Source organism: Natator depressus, chromosome 6 (assembly GCF_965152275.1).
Source record: "Natator depressus isolate rNatDep1 chromosome 6, rNatDep2.hap1, whole genome shotgun sequence".
In the NCBI taxonomy this organism is placed as follows: Eukaryota; Metazoa; Chordata; order Testudines; family Cheloniidae; genus Natator; species Natator depressus.
The window spans coordinates 62,008,787-62,029,621 of record NC_134239.1 but is presented as its reverse complement, the minus strand read 5'-3'; the positions used below and the strand labels follow the sequence as shown (position 1 = coordinate 62,029,621).

Here is a 20,835-nt window from a genome sequence, read left to right as displayed (position 1 = left end):
CCGTCTGCTGCCACAAGGCAATGGGTTGCTGCTACTGTGTAGCAATGCCGTACCGCGTCTGCCAGCACCCAGGAGACATACGGTGACGGTTACCTGAGCGGGCTCCATGCTTGCGGTGGTATGGCGTCCGCACAGGTAACTCAGGAAAAAAGGCGTGAAACGATTGTCTGCCCTTGCTTTCACGGAGGGAGGGAGGGAGGGAAGGGGGGACTGACGATATGTACCCAGAACCACCCGCGACAATGTTTCAGCCCCATCAGGCATTGGGATCTCAACCCAGAATTCCAATGGGCAGCGGAGACTGCGGGAACTGTGGGATAGCTACCCACAGTGCAACGCTCTGGAAGTCGACTCTAGCCTCGGTACTGTGGAAGCACTCCGCCGAGTTAATGCACTTAATGCACTTCTGTGGGGACACACACACTCGAATATAAAACCGATTTCTAAAAAACCGACTTCTATAAATTCGACCTTATTCCGTAGTGTAGACATACCCTTATTTTCTTAGTGCAAGTGAAACTTGCACAGGTGTTAAGAATTTTGATGCCCCAGGGCAGTGTTAGTGGGATAAAGTTGTGAGCCAGGTCCCCTAATGGACAGCATGCACTATCCCTTCCGATGGTTATAAACAGTTTCCCTCCTCAACAGTTCAGTGTTTTTCTGCAGTTATGCAGAAGGTAAAGCTAAAATAAGCTAATTAAAAATGATTAAAACATTAGAAAATATGCCTGAGTAATAAATAAATTAGGTGTGAACAAACACTAAAAATATATAATTCTCCAACCGTGAAGGTAGGTGGCTGGGTTAGTGAACACTATAGCAATGATCTTCTTCAAAGAAGCAGAATTACAGTTAATTTCCCCATCTCTAAGCAAACTGTCTGTCAGGATTCCAACTCATGTGGAATAAAAAGTTTGAGGGAAGTCCCCAAAGCAAAAACAGTTAAAGCTGCAATGAGCATCAACAGCAAGGTCATTGCCAACAGTGAGAAGAAAAAGGGAGACTAAGAAGGGAGAAGAAGACTAAGATACCTCCTAAATGTCCAAGCAGACCAAAATGCTCATGCTTGCAAAAGGAAGCAGAGATGTTGGGGGAAAATTTTTTTCACACGAAAACAGGCCAACTTAAAATAAAGGGACAATCTGAAATAAGACTTCATTGAGGTGGGAATGTTTGGCTTTCTTTACCTTGAAAACAACTTCTGGATAATGAAGAGTCTGAAACGGATTTTCCTGTCAATAATGCTTAGTGTGGAGAGAAAAGGCCCAGGTCACTGTTTTACAGATGTCTGCTATGGACACATCTCTGGAATAAGCAGCAGAGATAGCTTTTTTTCCCACTGACTGAGCCTTAACATGGCTTTCTAGCTACTGGTCAGCCAGATCATCACAAAAAGAAATCCACTTGAATATCCATTTAGACACAATCCTCTTGGTAATAGTATAGCTCAGAGATCTAGTTCCAACAGAAACAAAGAGTTGGATGGATTTTCAAAGGGTTTCAGTCTACTCCACTTCAGAGAAACCCCTAAGAACTTTTTGTTGAGAAGGGTGTGATGTGGACATGAGATAAAGGTTTGTCTTATTTATATGGAACCACAATGTTGTCCTGGGGAGAGAACTTGGTTGAATCCACAGCACTGCCTTATTTTCATGAAGCTTGGTATAGGGTCGATCAGTCACTGTGGCCTGAAGCTCTCACATATTGAGTTAAAGTAATTGACAAAAGGAAAATAAACTTCCATGTATGAAATTTCAGATCCCAGGAACTAAGTGGTTCAAAATGAGATTTCTTCAGCTTTGTCAGAATGAAATCTATATCCCACACCACAGGGGGTATTTTAATATTATTGTTTTTTGAAATCACAACATGGACCTAACTGACAAGGGACTGCATACAGAGTAGTTCACCTTCACTTAGTTTGTGATAGGCTAGAATAGCTGAAAAATGTAGTCTTTATGTAAATTTAGGTGGTTGAAGAAAATAGTCAAGGAGTTTTGGAGGGGATCAAGTGAAGGGGTCACTCTGGGCTTGACTGAACCAATTTGCAACCCTTTTCCATTTTTGGTCTGTCTGGGATGTCAAGATAAAAGAACACAAGACACCGGCTCAGACAGAAGTTACAGGGCTCCTGTACTGGATGGAGCAAAGGGCCCTGGTTCTGAGGTTGAAGCCATCCTCTCAACTTGGGTGGACTGGCTTTGGCCATCCACTACCGAGTTGTGAACCAAATCTATCTGAGTGAGTCTGAGGATATTAGGATCATCAAACCTTTGTTTCTCCTTAGCATTGACAGGACCTTTGCTACCTGGCTTCCTGAAAACCTGATCTTATATCCCCATTGAACAATGCTCAGGAACTACGTATCCAAGGTATCAGAGGCCATTGGGGTAAAAGGCTGCCAATTGGCCTCTACCATGAAGAACCATGCAAAATATTGGTAGCGACAGGCTATCCTATATGCTAAGGATCTACATTCCCTCTAAGCTGTGCAGGCATTCAGCAGGCTATCAAGGTGCCTCTCCCCCGGCCCCAGCCCTGGAGCAGCAGCAGCCAGGGAAAGGTGCCTCTCCCCCATGGCCCCAGAGCTGCCCTGGCAGGGAGAGGTGCTCTCCCCCGGCCCCGGGCTGCTGTGGCGAGTCCTCTCTCCCTGCCGCAGCCCCATGGCAACCTGTACTCCAAACCCCTCATCCCTGGCCCCACCCTGTAGCCTGCACCCCCAGCTGGAGCCCTCACCCCCCCGCACCCTAACCCTCTGCCCCAGCCCTGAGCCCCCTCCTGCACCCTGAACCCTTCATCCCCGGCTCCACCCCAGAGTCCTCACCCCCAGCTGGAGCCCTCACCCCCTGCACCCTAACCCTCTCCCTAGCCCTAAGCTCCCTCATGCAGCCCAAACCCCTCATTCCTGGCCCCACCCCAGAGCCCTCACCCCCCCACAATCCAACCCTCTGCCCCAGCTCTGAGCCCTCTCCCACACTCCGAACCCCTCAGCCCCACCCCCGCGACACATCACCTCCATATTGGTGCACATAAAATTCATTCCACACATGGATGTAAAAAATTAGAGGGAACATTGCTAAAGATCTCTTTGTTTTCTGGTTGGTGAAAGAGGGCTTAGGATCATTTCGGTTTTGATGTTGTTGAGGCCAAGTGACCTGTGCAGGAAGGTACTGAGTAATCTTGAAATCACTCATCAATTTGAAAGCCATCTTTTGAAGTAGAGATTTATCCTTCCCTCCCTTGAAGGAGAGGCCCATGGTATGCGGTCTGAGAGAATATAGCATGGACTTTTTCCCCATTTCCTTTCTGTAAAAAGGCATTTACTTGCTCCCCAAACGAGTGCTCTCTACTGTAAAACAGATTCTTGATCTCTAACTAGACCTCTTGGTTGCACCTGGATGCCTGCAACCAGGCTGACCTGCGGCAATGCAACCCTAAGGCAGCAGTCCTTGTCACTGAATCTGCACATAACAGGACCTGAGCTTGATGCTGAACTGTGTCTACCCAATTGTGGATTATCTTTTTGAAGCTTTCTGCATTTCTCTTGGAGAAGAGAATTGACCAGATTGGAGGGTTTCTTCCATTTCTTCCTGACACTTGGTCATGAAGACTCAGTAGTCCACAATGCAAAGGGCTGCAGCCATGGACTAGTTAGGCCTTTCCAGAATTAATCCTAATATGGCAGCTCAGGATTCTGGGACACAGTACATGAGTATCGCCCCATCATAGGGGAGCCAATGTTTTGGTTTCAAACTATCCTCATTTCAGCTTTTCAGGGCTTTGCACTATACATGGCTGAGTCAGCTCAAGCTGGAACCACTCAGTAATACATCGCATGAACAGTTTTACTTCAGCTTCAACTCAGACATCATGATATTCCATAAATTCAGTTATAGATGTCCAGTTTCTTTCTAAGCCATGTTCTTTTTTTGGTCTCTATCTTGGATGAACGCTTCATAGCTGAAATCTGTGTACAATGATCATTACTGAGCAAAGGGAAACAATTTAGTCAAGAATAAAGTTAGGGTTGAAATGCTTGAAAAGGGGAACACAATGGAGAGATATGTGGATTTCAAGCTGGTCTTCAGAATAAGGGCAAGAGCCCGACTGATGCCAAATGTCTGTATGTAGCAACACACTTAGCACCATTACTGTGTATACTGAGATATATTTAGGAATGCAAATCAATTAGATTTGTTTTCTCCTCTTTTGCTTTGATGTTTGTACGAGTGTATGCACTTTATTTATAAAATCAACTATAGTCCTTGAACTTTAAAAATTCCACTTGTCTGACTTGCAAGGTGAATTCCAAGAGCTCAGTAGTATTACATTTTAAAAGAGACACTCCCTTACTGCGGAACAGGTCAGAATTCAAAGCTCTAGGACTACAGTTGAACTCCCGTCCTGAAGAACGGGTATATCAGCCTAAATAAATGAAGATTTAAATATTAATTAATGTAAACAGAAAGCATTCTTATAAATTAATCTAATTCTAGCAAATATACAGGAAAATTATATGTATGTTTGATTTTGTAGTCTTGTTATGGAAATCATTAAACACTTGTGACATAGAGGTCACACCGAGAGATCAAAGTCTAAGATCTTGTTGCATATCTTGGGGAAATAATATTGCCAGTGAGACTAACATCAACTCCCATTATGTACAGAAGAACTCTAGTACAATAATGAGAATCTTCAAATGATGTACTGTATATGATAAGAAAATAGTGATCAAGAAGCAACCAGATAAAGGAAATCAAGGACCAGTATTAACATGAATCCTGGGCAATGTACATCAAATGTGAAAACTGAAAGGTAATTAAAATCTTGAAAAGGCTGTACTCTAAAATGATTTGTTAGATTCTTTCTAACGTTTTCAAGCAGGCCACCATTATTCTACTATGCCATAAAGCATCCATGGCCAGTTCTAGGGACAGCCAAGCAGGGCAGGCCGCTGTAGGTTTGGGGTTTTTTTGCTCCAGTCTCATTGTCAGCTTTGCTAATTGGCTGGCCTTTTTTCCTTCTGCCTTGGTCAGCAAAATGGCTAGGGCTGCTCCTGACAGTGGTCCAGTTGGTTACAAGGCAATAGCTCAAAAGAGCTTATGGGCGCCAAAATGTGTTCCTGGGATGTTATAATGAATGTATGTTCCCAAAGTACAAGGAAGATAGCAGACTTTCCATTCTACAGCAGTAAAGAAGTGGTGTGAGCAGCAGCTCCATAACATAAAACTGAGAAATACATTATTTACCACACTAGTAATTTTTTAACAGAAAAATCAGGAAGGTGAAGCAGAAAGGAGTGAGGCTGATGAGAGGACCTCAAACCACACTGCACAGGCCTACAACCTTGGAGGAAAGGGTCTGAAGCCCTAATCTGCACTCAGAAACAGTAGAGGTATTCTCTAAGGTGTCAGTAGGAACTTGGGAGCCTTTACCAGTGAAAAAGCAGCACATCTGAAGTCTTCATGGTTAGAGAAAGATAGACAACTGAGTCCTGTTCAGTTCAAATATCAAATAGATGATAGGAATGAGAACTCGTATGTGGGTATACAATCATGTAACAAGTGGAATAAGCTCACTGATGTATAGATAAGTAAACAGGATAGAAAGTTTCCATCTAGTGAGAAAGTCCATGAAGATTTTCAACAGCAGTCACTACCTGGTAGGTGAATGTGCCAACAAAAAAGCAATGAATTCCAATACTTTACCAGGCTGGTACCTTTGAAGGAAAAAGGATAGTTTTTACACACAGCTGATCTACTTTATTTGTAAGTAGACAACCATTACAATTAGGGCTGACGATTAATCACAGTTAACTCACACGATTAACTAAAAAAAAATTAATCGTGATTAAAAAATTAATCATGATTAATCACAGTTTTAATCACACTGTTAAACAGAATACCAATTAAAATTTATTAAATATTTTGGATATTTTTCTACATTTTCATATATATTGTATTCTGTGTTGTATTTGAAATCAAAGTGTATATATTTTTTACAAATATTTGCACTGTAAATATGATAAACAAAAGAAATAATATTTTTCAGTTCACCTCAGACAAGTACTGTAATGCAATCTTTGTCGTGAAAGTGCAACGTACAAATGTAGATTTTTTTGTTACATAACTGCAGTCAAAAACAAAACAACGTAAAGCCTCAGAGCCTACAAGTCCACTCAATCCTACTTCTTGTTCAGCCAATCGCTAAGACAAGTTTGTTTACATTCACAGGAGATAATGCTTCCCTCTTCTTGTTTACAATGTCACCAGAAAGTGAAAACAGACATTTGCATGGCACTTTTGTAGCCAGCATTGTAAGGTATTTATGTGCCAGATATGCTAAACATTTGTATGCCCCTTCATGCTTTGGCCACCATTCTATAGGACATGCTTCCATGCTGATGACGCTTGTTAATAATGCATTAATTAAATTTGTGACTGAACTCCTTGGGGGGAGAATTGTATGTCCCCTGCTCTGTTTTACCTGTATTCTGCCATATATTTCATGTTATAGCAGTCTCAGATGATGACCCAGCACATGTTGTTTATTTTAAGAACACTTTCACTGCAGATTTTGACAAAATGCAAAGAAGATATAAATGTGAGATTTCTAAAGATAGCTACAGCACTCGACCCAAGGTTTAAGAATCTGAAGTGCCTTCCAAAATCTGAGAGGGATAAGGTGTGGAGCATGCTTTCAGAAGTCTTAAAAGAGCAACACTCCAATGCAGAAATTACAGAACCCAAACCACCAAAAAAGAAAATCAACCTTCTGCTGGTGGCATCTGAGTCAGATGATGATAATGAACATGCATCGGTCCGCACTGGTTTGGATTGTTGTCAAGCAGAACCCATCATCAGCATGGGTGCATGTCCCCTGGAATGATGTTTGAAGCATGAAGGGACATATGAATCTTTAGTGCATCTGGCATGTAAATAGCTTGCAATGCCAGCTACAACAGTGCCATGAGAACACCTGTTCTCACTTTCAGGTGACATTGTAAACAAGAAGTAGGACTGAGTGGAGTTGCAGGCTCTAAAATTTTACGTTGTTTTATTTTTGAATGCAAACTTTTTTTAACATAATTCTACATTTGTAAGCTCAACTTTCATGATAAAGAGATTTCACTACAGTACTTGTATTAGGTGAATTGAAAAATACTATTTCTTTTGGGGGGTTTTCAGTGCAAATAACTGTAATCAAAATTAAATATAAAGTAAGCACTGTACACTTTGTATTCTGTGTTGTAACTGAAATCAATATATTTGAAAAGGTAGAAAGCATCCAAAAGTATTTGAATAAATCATATACTATTATTAACAGTGTGATTAATCATGCAATTAATTGCAATTAATTTTTTAATTGCTTGACAGTCCTAATTATAATACTGTAAGAAAGGAGACAATGTAGTTTCTCAAAACAAGACAGTTGTGATCACTGAAAAGTCTTTAGATTTATTCAGTTAATGCTCCAACGATATAAAAGATGAATGATTTACTATCACATGAAAATGTGGGAAAGTTTATCTATGAATTATGATGAGCTAGTACCTGTTTTAAAAGGCAGGTTGAGCAAAACATGATAATGAAGTCTAGGTATTGCTATCTCAGAGTAGGCCAGGATGACACTTTGCAATACAAAGGTGTGCAACACCAAGAAATCAGCTATGCACAGTCAGAGCTTAAGGATGAAAGGCTTCACTAATCTATGACTCCGTTCCTGATTTGTTTGGTGGACAAGAATCCAGGACTATGTACTCACCCTGGCAGAAGCCTGGTGCCTTGGACTTTTAGTAACAATGAGAGGCTTTTAGTGAATGCCATGTATTTGAGACCAATTGAAGATCTGTGTTGATATAACTCAGTATGAGACTGTCCTTCACTGATCAAGTCACAGTTTTTGACAAACTACACCTTTCAATGTGTGCTTAAATTTCTTGGCTCAACACCTACAAGTCTAGGTTGGAAATGTTTTCTGTGATCTCTCCATGAACAACGTGCACTGGTTAATACTTCATTCAAACTTGACTTATTGGTTCACTGCTATTGTGCTACAAGGGGTAGCTCTGTGTCCAGACCACATACTTGAAGCATGTCAATCCACTGAAGCTGTTTACCTTATATGAAGGAGTAACAAGATGACTCCCCTAAGCCAGAATTTCTCAAACATTTCTAAGCTGATCGGCCCTTCTAGAAAATAAAACCAATCAAACTCGCCTCCATCCCCACCTTATTACAAGGGCAGCTTAGGGGAAATCTACACAGTCACTGTTCCATGGCTCTGGCTAGTCCTTTAAAACCTCAAAGTGATCATGCCCATATCCAGGGAACTGCTGCCCTAAGCTATGGAGCATTGATTTGACCATGAAACACCAAAGGGTAATCCATGGTTGACACTCCTTGGTTCAAATTCTTCCAAATACCAATAGCCTTATTTGGGTAAGTGCAATTGTTCCCATATGGGAACAAAACATTGACTCGACTTGCAACTGCTATTTGAGGTGGCATGTATCAAAGGGGAAATGACTACCTAGGAAGGAGTACTGCTGAAAGGGATCTGGGGGTCATGGCGGACCACAAGCTAAATATGAGTCAACAGCGTAAAGCTGTTGCAAAAAAAGTGAACAGGAGCCAAACAGGAGCTGGAGAGGTAGGCTGAGAGGAGGAGCTGGAGACATGGGTGTAGAAAAGAGCAGGTTAGAACAAATAATTGCAGTGACTGAACCTCTGCAACCCCTTGAGCTTTTAGATTGGAAAAGGTTTTATGAGTCCCACAAGGTGAGAGCAGAGGCCAAAATGATTTAACAGAGAGAAGGTCCAGTTGCCCCCTGTTAAATCCACCCCTGCTCCCTTAGACAACTGACATTTTAAAAATTTTCCTGTTGCTCTTTCCAACAGAAGATTTATTTTTTTACTTCACTGGAATTGTTCAGATAAGACCTAGAAGCTGTAATCTATTCTCAGCAATTTTTTTTATACTGTGTCTAGGACTATCTGTCACTTTTCACAAGTACTGATTTCATTTTAAGAAAAATTTCTATGAGAAAAAAATAAAGCCCTGAATTCAAGTAGGTAAAATGTGGACAACCAGCTCTTATGAAGGGAACAGCATCAATTGTGTTGAACGCTCTTCAGTAGTTGAACCCATCTCTGTGAATTAAATGTTTAGGTCCTGACATCAATTCTAGTTCAAACCTGCAACAGAAATGTTCCTATTATCCTTCGCAGATGGGGTATATTATTCTTTTCTTTCATGGACAGAAACAGAATTCAATCATTTTAAACAGGTGTTCTGAAACTAGGACTCTTTGTTATCAATGGATTCCAGTCATAGGAAGATCATAGTTCCTTCAGGAAGAAGCACTGAGCCCAATGCACACCCTTCCAATTTGGTAAAGAGAGGCCTGATCTTCGCACTTCACTTTCTAAAACTAACTCCACTGGAGGAGGATAGAGTGTTGTCCCTGTCCCAAGCACCTCCCAAAAATTACTAGAAGTCCCTTTATTTTAATCAATTTAAGCAAATGGGAAGTAATATTCTCTAGTCCTAATTTAAAAGAAAAAAGAGTCCAACTAAATGTAAAGTACCTCGGTAATTGATGATTTCTGTTCCGAGCACTGGGGTCATCTCCAGAACTGTGATGAAGGCTTTGTCCATAGATGTCAATGGGAATGGTGACATGCGATGTCTTCTGGCCACCTTGGTAATGTCGACGGCACTGTGACCTGCAGAGAGGGAGAGCATCCAGTTTAGAAAATATTCCATGGCACTGCCTTGGAATGCTGACAGGATGACTTACATATATTCAACAACTTTCATTCAGAAGAATAACATAGTGTTTTACAAACTACATAGAGGAATAGCTTCAAGTTCACAGCATTTATGGCTAAGAAGTGAAAGCTGTATTCATAAAGTCACAGAGTTAAGGCCAGCAGGGACCACCAGATCATCTAGTTGGACCTCCTGTATATCACAGCCACCAATACACTATCCAGCATCCAATATCCAGCTGTGGCCATCTCTAATGCTTCAGAGAAAGGAGACTAAAAAACCCTCCAGAGTACACTGAGGGACAAACAAAAATCCCTTCAGATATCCAGTGGAAGTCTTGAAGCATAAGCTCTGAAATTAACTAAAATTGCAGGGGAAATTTAGGGAAACAAAATATAATTTTCAAAACTGAAAATGATTACAATGGTTAATATCCCTGCTCTTATGAAAAATGCTTTGGGAGATGTAATGATGACAAGAGAACAGTACATCGCTATTACGTATCTTCAAAAGATGGTGCTATATTTGACACCATGGATCATGATGTGAGGCTGATTCACCTCTGGGAGCAAGGTAGGGGCAGTGGCAACCCCCTCAGATGGTTCTATTTCTCCTGAACAGACTTCCCCCAGAATGTTGTGATGGGTAACTGCTCTTCGGGAGTCAGGGCCTTCATCTGTGGAGGAGTTCTACATGTTTCTTTTCCTTCCTCCTCTCTCATTCTATATGTTAAAATCCTTGGAGAGATTGTCATAAACTATAGCTTTAAATGCCAATATGCAGATGATACTGAAGTATACATCTACTTGATCTTAAATTCAAATCACACCTCTTTCCAAGTGATCCTAATGCTTAAATGAGATCAGTGGCTGAATGAGGAACAGCTGGCTAAATTAAATCCAGGGATGACACAGGTGATGCTAATGGGTAGAGGGAGATACTCTGAAGCACCAGTCAATACTGTTCCCTCATCCTCAAAAGAAGGTGTCTGTCCCACCATCATTAAAATGGTATGCAACCAAGAAGTCCTCCTGGACTCTTTTTAATTCTAGACAGCAAGTAACAACAGCAGCAAAAACACTTTCTTCCACCTTTGGCTTGCCAGATGATTACTTCTCATCCTGTCAGACACAGACCAGGCCACAGTGATCCACACATTTGTGACTTCCAGGTTTAATTACTGTAATACAAAGTGTGACGGGTCCCCCAAAGAACTTATGAATGAATCCATAGTCACTAAAGAGAGAGACTCCTCTTCACAGTAGGAATTAGAGGCAGCAATGGCTGCAGGAGTGGGGCAGTGGTGTATGGCCCCGTTAGGGCTCCTCTGCTGCCTCCAGGCTTGGACCTAAATGTGGAGAAAACTGGAGGCATCCTCTGCTACAGGGGCACCAGAGCTCAAGTGCAACCTTCCTCTTCAGGCGGAAGGGAAAAATAGGAGGAAAAAAAGAAGGCACACTCTGAAGACTCGCCTGGGAGTACTGTTGGCAGCACAGTGGTAGGGAGAGAGGCCCACCTGGGGCTCTCATGCCCCCCCCTCCCAAACTCCTACTTGCCGATGATGAGTGATCTTACCAGACTCTGTTTTTTTCCACTCAGAACTGTCTTACTTTTTGCCGGGTGGCCATTTGCTCCATCTCCCTGTTGCCCCAGTCCCTCAGTCACTCTGTTGTCAGCTTCAATCTCCTTGCCCTCTATGCTCCTCTCCATCCTTTCCTCCCTCCTTCCTCTCCCATCTCACTTTCCCTCCTCAATGTCTCCCATCCACTCCCTTCCTCCTATTAACTCGCTCCCACTTGCCTTCTCTTCATTCCATACTTCCTAAAATAGGTTTAAAAACCAAAAGCTGTAGCAAAGATACTGAAAAGTAAATTTGATTTTTAAAACAATTTCCCTTGCAATAATGTGTTATCAGTAACACAGATTAGGTATTTTTAAAAATGCCTTATTTTATCTCTGGTGTCTCTCTGGCTACCAAGCTCCCTATTTGTTGCTTTACGTATCTTCAGTTCTTTTAAAAAGGTTATTTTAAACAAGAGAGGATGTTTCCATTGTGGTCTGCTGTAAAAATACTTTATAAGCACACTGCCAAAAACTGCTGTTGCTCTAAGGAGGATGACGCTGAGTCAGTACAGTAATGACTGAGTGCACAAAACTTCCTTCAATGTCAACACATCCTCACTCACATGAGTTATGTAGGTCATTATTTATGAACTAATTTCTATCGCTGATGATTACCTAGTGGCATAGCAGCCTCTCAAAAGCTACACAGAAGCAATCAAATCTTATTACTAAACCAAAATCAATGTCATTTTTTATAAACAGGCAAAAGCCCGCAATTCCTTCTGACTCCTTATGTGCTTGGCTCAGAATAGCATAGGAATCTACATTTTCCAATTTACCTTTTGTCTTCTTTTCAAAGGGATATCTATTATTTACCACCCCCAAGAGGCTGACAACTCTGAAAGGGAAGGAGTTTAAAGAGAGAAAGACTACTTCAGATTCAGAAAATCCTTTAGTGTGTAATTGCCATTAAAAGAAACATTGGTTAAAAGGATGACAGAGCTCCTGCAGCCCTGGGGGATGCCATACTGCACATGCTAACAGGTTTAAGTGGACTGTATAAGACTGCACTCTTTTGCAAAGGAAAACTGAGAAATGTGACTGGGAACACTAAGAAAGAACTGTCCTGGCAGTGACATCAAAAGGGAAATGCAATGCAGCAGTTTCCCTCTATTCCACTACCATTAGGCTGCTGGAACACCAGCTGCTACTGCATCACTAAATAGAAATTCATTAAAAGAGAACATCAACTGGCTAGTCAAAAGTTGCTCCAAGACATGCATATAAATCTTTATGAGGACATTGCCTGGAACTACTCAACCTTTTTACTGTGGTTCACACCAATATGCCCAGGATTAAAAACAACAACAACAACCAGGAGCAGTAAAATATTTTCACAGCTACTTTAATTTTTTAAAAATTATTTTAAATGAATACAGGTCTCCTGTTGATGATGTCAGGCTGTGACTATCAGGAACTTTCAGTATACTTTTGACTTTTCAACTTGCTGCTCCAGCGTTACTCATAAACTTTTTGGAATGTCTGGGAGTAGCTTGTGCTTAAGCTGTTTTTCCTAGAAAATCCAGCATTTGATAGCTCACCCATACAAAATAAATTTTATAAGCAGAATGACTTTGCAATCTTGTGTAAAGAGTTTCCAGATCTAGTTGCATATATGTCTTTGGACTTCATGTCTCCTAGTATACCTACCACTGGGGACACACTGGCTTTTCATTGTGTGTGTGTTTTTTAAGGGGTCATGATTTCAATGTTTCTATTTACATATTGCACATATGATAACAGAACAGAAATGTCATATGATTAAACATTTCAAACAAGATGTAGCATGATGACATTATGTACCGTATCATAGTGAAATCTCTATCCCAGTCATGTGTGTACAGTCGGAAGAATATAAGAATGCCCATACTGGATCAGACCAATGATGCTTGTAGCCTGACAGGGGCCGGTGCCAGATGCTTCAGAGGGAATGAACAGAACAGGGCAGCTACTGAGTGATCCATCCTCTGTTGTCCAGTCCCAGCTTCTGGCAGTCAGAGGCTTAGGGACACCTAGGGCATGGGGTTGCATCCCTGACAATCTTGGCTATTAGCCTTTGATAGACCGATCCTCCATGAACATACCTAATTCTTTTTTGAACACAGTTACACCTTTGGCCTTAACAACATCCCTTAGTAATGAGTTCCACAGATTGACTTTGCATTGTGTGAAGAGTACTTCCTTTTGTTTGTTTTAAACCTGCTGCGTATTAATTTCACTGGGTAATCCCTAGTTTCTGCATTATGTGAAGGAGTAAATAACACTTCCTTATTCACTTTCTCCACACCAGTCATGATTTTATAGACTTCGATCATATCCCCCTCTTATTCATCTCTTTTCCAAGCTGAACAGTCCCACTCTTTTTAATTCCTCCTCACATGGAAGCTGTTCCATATCCCTAATCATTTTTGTTGCCCTTCTCTGTACCTTTTCCAGTTCTAATATATCTTTTTTGACATGGAGTGACCAGAACTGCAGGCAGTTTTTAAGGTGTGGGCATACCAGGGATTGGTACAGTGACATGATGATATTTTCTGTCTTACTATCTATCCCCTTCTTAATTGTTCCTAATATTGTTAGCTTTTTGACTGCTGATGCACATTGAGCAGATGTTTTCAGAGAACTATCTACAATGACTCTAAGATCTTTTTCTTGAATGGTAACAGCTAATTTAGACCCCATCATTTTGTATGTTGTGCTGGGATTATGTTTTCCAATGTACATCACTTTGTATTTATCTACATTGAATTTCATCTGCCATTTTCTTGCCTAGTCAGCCAGTTTTGTGAGATCCCTTTGTAACTCTTTGCTGTCTTCTTTGTAATTAACTATCCTGAGTAATTTTATATTGTCTGCAATCTTTTCCACCTCACTGTTTACCCCTTTTTCCAGATCATTTATGAATTTGTTGAACAGCACTGGTCTCAGTACAGATCCTTGGGGGACCCAGCTATCCACCACTCTCCATTCTGAAAACTGAACATTTATTCATCCCCTTTGTTTCCTGTCTTTTAACCAATTACTGATAGAGAGGATCTTTTCTCTTATTCCATGACAGCTTACTTTGCTTAAGAGCCTTTGATGAGGGACCTTGTCAAAGGCCTTCTGAAAATCCAAGTACGCTATATCCACTGGATCACCCTTGTCCACATGTTTTTTGACAACCCCCCCCAAAGAATTTTAACAAGTTGGTGAGGCATGATTTCCCTTTCTTAAAGCAGTGTTGGCTCTCTCCCCAAAAAATTGTGTTCATTTATGTGTCTGATAAGTCCTTTTTTCACTATAGATTCAACTAAATTACCTAGTACTGAAGTTAGGCTTATTGGCCTGTAACTGCCAGAATCATCTCTGCAACCTTTTAAAAAAATTGGCATTACATTAGCTATCCTCAAGTCATCTGGTATAGAGGATAATTTAAGTGACAGTTTACATACCAGTGTTAGTAGTTCTGCAATTTCTTATTTGAGTTCCTTCAGAACATCTTGTTCTGGTGACTTATTACTATTTAATGTACTGATTTGTTCAAAAACCTCCTATGTTAATACCTCAATCTGGGACAGTTCCTCAGATGTGTCACCTAAAAAGACTGGATTTGGTGTGGGATTCTCCCTCACATCCTCTGCAGTGAAGACTGACGCAAAGAATTAATTTAGCTTCTCTGCAACGGCCTTGTCTTCCTTGAGTGCTCCTTTACCACCTCGACCATCAGTGGCCCCACTGATAGTTTGGCTGGCTTCCCGCTTCAGATGTACTTAAAAAAATGTTGCTATTTTGTATATCTTTTGCGAGTTGCTCTTAAAATTCTTTTTTGACCTGCTTAAATCTATTATTACTCTTGACTTGCCAGAGTTCATGTTCCTGTCCATTTTCCTCAGTAAGATTTGACTTCCAATTTTTAAAAGATGCCTTTTTGCCTTTAATCGCCTCTCTTACTCTGTTCACCTATTGTGGCATATTTTTTGGCCCTCTTAATGTTTTTTTATTTGGAGTTGTGACAGGTTTCAATCGGTCCACCGAGCCTCTAGGGGGCGATGGAGAGCTACTGTCCCACTGGCAGGCCTTAGTCACCCCTTTCGGTCACTGGGGAATTAGCGGAGAAAGTGTGCCGGCCAGAGTCCGTAGCGCGCCCCTGAGGCAGGGGAGCGCTGGCACGAGTCAGTGGCATTCGGGATTTTGCTACCCAAGGCGGGTTGGCCGGGGTAGGGGAACGCAGGCCCACCCAACTCCACTGCGTTCCAACCCAGGGCCCTGACAGTGGCGGGACGAGAGGGTCCCGCTGCTGGGTCAGCGGGGAACCATCTGCGCCACGCTGACCAAATACACCCACCATACTGTGCAGTTCTGCCCCTGGGCTACTTCCTACCCGGTCTCTCAAGCGGGCCTCTCCGGTCCCTCCAGCTCGTCCGGGTATTCAGCTGCTGGCAGCTCCAGCTCCCGCTCTGTGTCAGGCTCACGCTGGCCTGGGTTACAGCCTGGCCCCTCCAGGTCCTCCGGGTACTCGGCAGCTGGCAGTCCTGGTCGCCTCAGTCCTTCCTCCAGGTCAGCTTTCTCCTGGCCCAGGGCCTCCCCTGGGTCGGCAGCAGGGTCTGGAGGGAACAGCCAGCAGCCTGTGTCTGTCTCCCTCTCTGGTGCTGCCCTCACTGGGCAAAGGGGCCTGCCCTTTGCACTTCTTGTTCTACCCCTCCCCTTCTGGGGATTCGAGTACGCTTGGTCTGGCCCCGCCTACTCAGGCTGAGAGGGTGGCTCTTTACCCTATCGTTCAGAGGGAAGTCACCCTGGCTCCCTACATACCCCATCCCTCAAATCCAGCTCCCGACCATCGGAGCTGGCGTCCTCACCCTCTCCGAGGCGGGATAGAAAGTCCGCATTGGCGTTTTCCCTTCCTGCCCGATGGTGAATCGTGAAGGCATAGGGCTGCAGAGCTAGATACCACCGCATCAGTCTGGCATTACTGTCCTCCTTATTAAGCCACTTCAGGGGTGCATGGTCTGTAACCAGTGTAAAGGGGGCTCCGAGGACGTAGTAGCGGAGGGCATCGACTGCCCACTTAACCGCTAGGGCCTCTTTCTCCATGATGGAGTAGTTCCGTTCTCTGGGGAACAGCTTCCGACTGAGGTAAAGAATAGGGTCTTCCTCCCTGTCCGCCTTCTGTGAGAGGACTGCCCCGAGCCCTACTCCTGAGGCATCAGTCTGAACGATGAAGTCACGATGAAAGTCAGGGCTGAAGAGTACTGGATCGCTACACAGCCGTTTTTTGATAGTTCGAAAGGCCATCTCACATTCGTTGGATCAATGCACCCGGCGGGGGCTGTCCTTGGTCAAGAGCTCCATCAGTGGGGCAGTAATGCTTGCGAAGTGAGGTACAAACCACCGGTAATAACCAGCTAAGCCCAAGAATTGACGCACCTGCCTCTTCGTGGTCGGCGCCGGATATTCCTGGAGTGCTTGGACTTTCCCGATGAGGGGGCGTACCTGTCCCCGGCCCAAGGTGTACCCCAGGTAAGTGATTTCCTCCCGCCCGATTCGGCATTTTTTTGGATTGGCCGTAAGCCCGGCTGTGCGGAGGTCCCGGAAGACAGCTCCTACTTGGTTAAGATGTTCCTCCCAGTTATTGCCATAGATGACCACATCGTCCAAGTAGGCCGCAGCGTATTTTGTGTATGGTTGCAAAATCCGATCCATCAAACGCTGAAAGGTTGCCGGGGCCCCATGGAGGCCGAAAGGTATCTGGGTGAAATGGTACAACCCTGAAGGGGTGGCAAACGCTGTCTTCTTGGACCTGGGATCCAAGGGGATCTGCCAGTACCCCTTTGTGAGATCAAAAGTGGTGATATAACAGGCCTCCCCGAGCCGGTCGAGGAGCTCATCGATGCGGGGCATCGGATAGGCATCAAATTTTGAAATGGCGTTTACCCTCCGGAAGTCAATGCAAAACCTCCGGCTCCCATCCGGCTTTGGTATGAGGACGACGGGGCTCCGCCACTCGCTCTGGGAGCGCTCAATAACACCCAGATACAACATGGCCTGGACTTCCACCTCTATGGCCTCCCGCATTCACCTAGGCAATGGCCGGATTGTCTCTCGGACCACCACCCCGGGTTCAATCTGGATCACATGGTAGGCGAGCATAGTCCGCCCGGGTTTCGTGGTGAATGTCTTGGGGAATGCCCTTACTAAGCAGAAGGCCTGTTCTTGCTGCTCGACTGTGAGTGTCTCTGCTAGCTGGGGCTCACCATTATCTGACTCCTCTGGCGGTTGGGGCCCCAGGTCCGGTTCGGGGAGGTACGGGGCAACTAGTAGTCCTTCCCGTTCCTGCCAGGGTTTTAAGAGGTTTACATGGTAAATCTGTTTTTCCTTACCGCGACCAGGTTGCTGGATTTCGTAGGTGACAGGCCCTACCCGGCGGAGGACCTCATATGGACCCTGCCAGCGGGCAAAAAGCTTTGATTCCGCCGAGGGGAGCAGGAGGAGTACTTGGTTCCCTGGCCCAAATGATCGAGCCCCGGCGCCCCGATTGTAGTGCTGCTCCTGGGCTCTTTGGGCTGTGTTTAAGTTCTCCTTCGCGAGGTCGCCCACCCGCCCACACCAGCCGCCCCTGCAGCTGTAAGACATATTGTAAGAGACCCTGCGTTGCAGATGGGTTGTGTTCCCAAGTCTCCCTCAAGAGGTCCAACACCCCGCGGGGTCGCCACCCATAGAGGAGCTCAAACGGGGAGAACTTCATGGACGCCTGTGGGACTTCTCGAATTGCCATTAGTAAAGGAGGGAGCAGTTGGTCCCACTGGCGGAGGTCCTGGGTGGGGAAACGCCGCAACATTCCCTTCAGGGTCTGGTTAAAACGTTTGACCAATCTGTCAGTCTGGGGATGGTAGACCGAGGTCTGCAGTTTCTTAATCCCTAATAGGGCACATACCTGACGGAACAGCTTAGAAGTGAAGTTGGTCCCTTGATCAGTGAGTATCTCCCGTGGGAGGCCCACCCTTGCGAAGATCTTCACGAGCTCCGCAGCAATAGTGCAGGCGGTGATACTTCTTAAGGGGACGGCCTTGGGGAAGCGGGTGGCGTAGTCCAATAGGACAAGGATGTATTGATGGCCCGCCTTACTTTTTGGAAAAGGCCCCACCAGGTCCATCACTACCCGCTCAAATGGTACACCTACGACTGGTAAAGGGACCGGGGGGGCCTTCCGTACCCCTGCCGGGGCTGCATGTTGGCAGGCCGGGCACGACACACAGTAATCTTTCACCTCATGGTGGACGCTGGGCCAGAAGAACCTGGCCAGGACCCTAGCCACTGTTTTTTCCTGGCCTAAATGGCCTGCAGCCGGGATGTCATGTGCAAGCTTCAGGACAGCCCGACGATGAATGCGGGGAACCACGAGTTGGGTCCGGACCTCTTGGGTCTGGGGGTCTCGATCAATGTGGTAGAGCTGCTCATGACTGAGTTCAAACCTAGGCCTCCACGACCTCACCATCCACCCGGGCCAGCTACACATAGGCAAACCGGAGCGTAGGGTCCTCCCTTTGATCTCGGCTAAAGTCCACCAGGTCAGGAGGGGGGCCAGCTGTTTCCAGGCCGTCCTGCCCGGGTGTGGGAACTGGGGCAACTCCGGGATCGGACCTCGAGTCGGGGCCTGTCTTCATCTCAGGCGGAGCTCCCTCGAACGCCTCTTCGGTCGGTAGGGATCGAAGCACCTCGATGAAGTCTGGCCAGTCGTGGCCCAGAATAACTGGATAGGCGAGGGATGACGCCACTGCCACGCTCATTAACTGAGTTGCTCCGTTCACCATGGTGGGGACCTGAACCGTGGGGTACGATTTCACGTCTCCGTGTATGCACTGAATCCGTACTTCCCCAATGGGCCGCTTGGTGTCCGGGAAGAGCGCCTGGCGGACAAGGGTCTGCCCACAGCCCAAATCAACTAGACCAACAACGTGGGTCCCGGCGACTTCCATGGGGGCTGTCAGTTTGGCCAAGGAGGGTGGACGGGCCCGTTGCTCCCCAGTGCACACCAGGCCAAAGTTGCAGTCCATTGCAGGACAGCCCCGTTACAGATGCCCGTACTCGCCACACCGAAAGCAAGGTCCTACCTCTGGGCGCCCCAGCCACGTGGGTGCACTGGTGGGGCTGCAGGGTTGGCTGGGACCCGGTGCTCGGGTTAAGCATCCAGAGGTGGAGCGCGGTGTGGACTCGGGGCGTCGGGGAAAATCGGTCCTGCCGCCATCTAGTCGTAGGATACGGTGTGGTGCGTCGGCTTGGGAGGTGGACCTCCTTTCAAGTTTCTGTGCACTGGGTCCAGAGTTTGGGGGGCGGGCTGCCAGTCCTATCGGGGCCTCTGCCTCTAGAAAGTCCTCCATAAGCACGATGACCGTGCTCAGACTTTGTGGCCGGTACCGCAACACCCATACCCTCCCCTGGGTCGGGAGGATGTGCACGAATTGTTTGAGGACGACCTGTTCAGTCACCTCAGCCGCTGTTCAATGCTCGGGTTGTAGCCGTCGGCCACCTGCGTCCTTTAATTCCTGGGCCACAGCCCGGGGTCTGGCGCCCAGTGGGTAGACCTTTTCCCGAAACCGTCGCCGAAATGTCTCCGGCGTAATGTCGAAGGCATCCAAGATAGCCATTTTCACTTGAGCGTAAATGCGGGCCTCATCATCTGGGAGTCCATGGTAAGCCTTCTGGGCAGGCCCCGTCAGATATGGGGCGAGGAGGGTCACCCATTGGTCAGATGCCCAACTGGCCACTGAGGCAACCCGCTCGAAGGTCACCAAATAGGCCTCCGGATCATCCTCAGGCCCCATCTTGGCCAGATGGATCGGTGGGGCAGGAGGGGTCGGCGTGGCCGCCCTCTCTGGTTGAGCCCCGCTGTGGCTCGGCGACAGGGTTGCAAGCTGCTGGAACACTGGGTTTGTTGTTCGTGGTGCGGGGCCCCCAAGGTTTGAAGCAACTGCTGCTGGTGGGCACCCAGCTGCTGTACGAGTTGGTGCTGCTGCTATTGCTGGCTCTCAGCAAGGAACTGGATAAGCCTTTCCATCTCCATCTTTCAATTAGGGGAGCTTCAGAGGCCTCCTCGCTCTAGTCCCTTCCTGCAGGGATAGGCATTGGTGCCTGCATTCTCCAACACTCGTGACAGGTTTCAATCAGTCCAGCGAGCCTCTAGGGGGCGATGGACAGCTACTGTCCCACTGGCAGGCCTTAGTCACCCCTTTCGGTCACTGGGGAATTAGCAGAGAAGGTGTGCTGGCCAGAGTCTGCGGCGCACCCCTCAGGCAGGGGAGCGCCAGCACAAGTCTGCAGCGCGCCCCTGAGGCAGGGGAGCACTGGCCAGAGTCTGTAGCGCGCCCCTCAGGCAGGGGAGTGCTGGCACGAGTCTGCGGCGTGCCCCCTGAGGCAGGGGAGCGCTGGCACGAGTCAGTGGCGTTCGGGATTCTGCTACCC

General features: G+C 45.8%; 1 protein-coding gene across 13 annotated transcripts in view; it reads right to left on the bottom strand.

Annotated features, from left to right (window-relative positions):
- The window catches only part of GPHN (gephyrin), a 579,614-nt gene that overhangs the window by 102,187 nt on the left and 456,592 nt on the right, over positions 1–20,835 (bottom strand). For all 13 annotated transcript variants that reach the window (XM_074955494.1, XM_074955495.1, XM_074955482.1 and 10 more), the window contains one exon: positions 9,591–9,728. In XM_074955494.1, the coding sequence (XP_074811595.1) occupies positions 9,591–9,728 (138 nt within the window). The remainder of the gene's footprint in view (positions 1–9,590; positions 9,729–20,835) is intronic.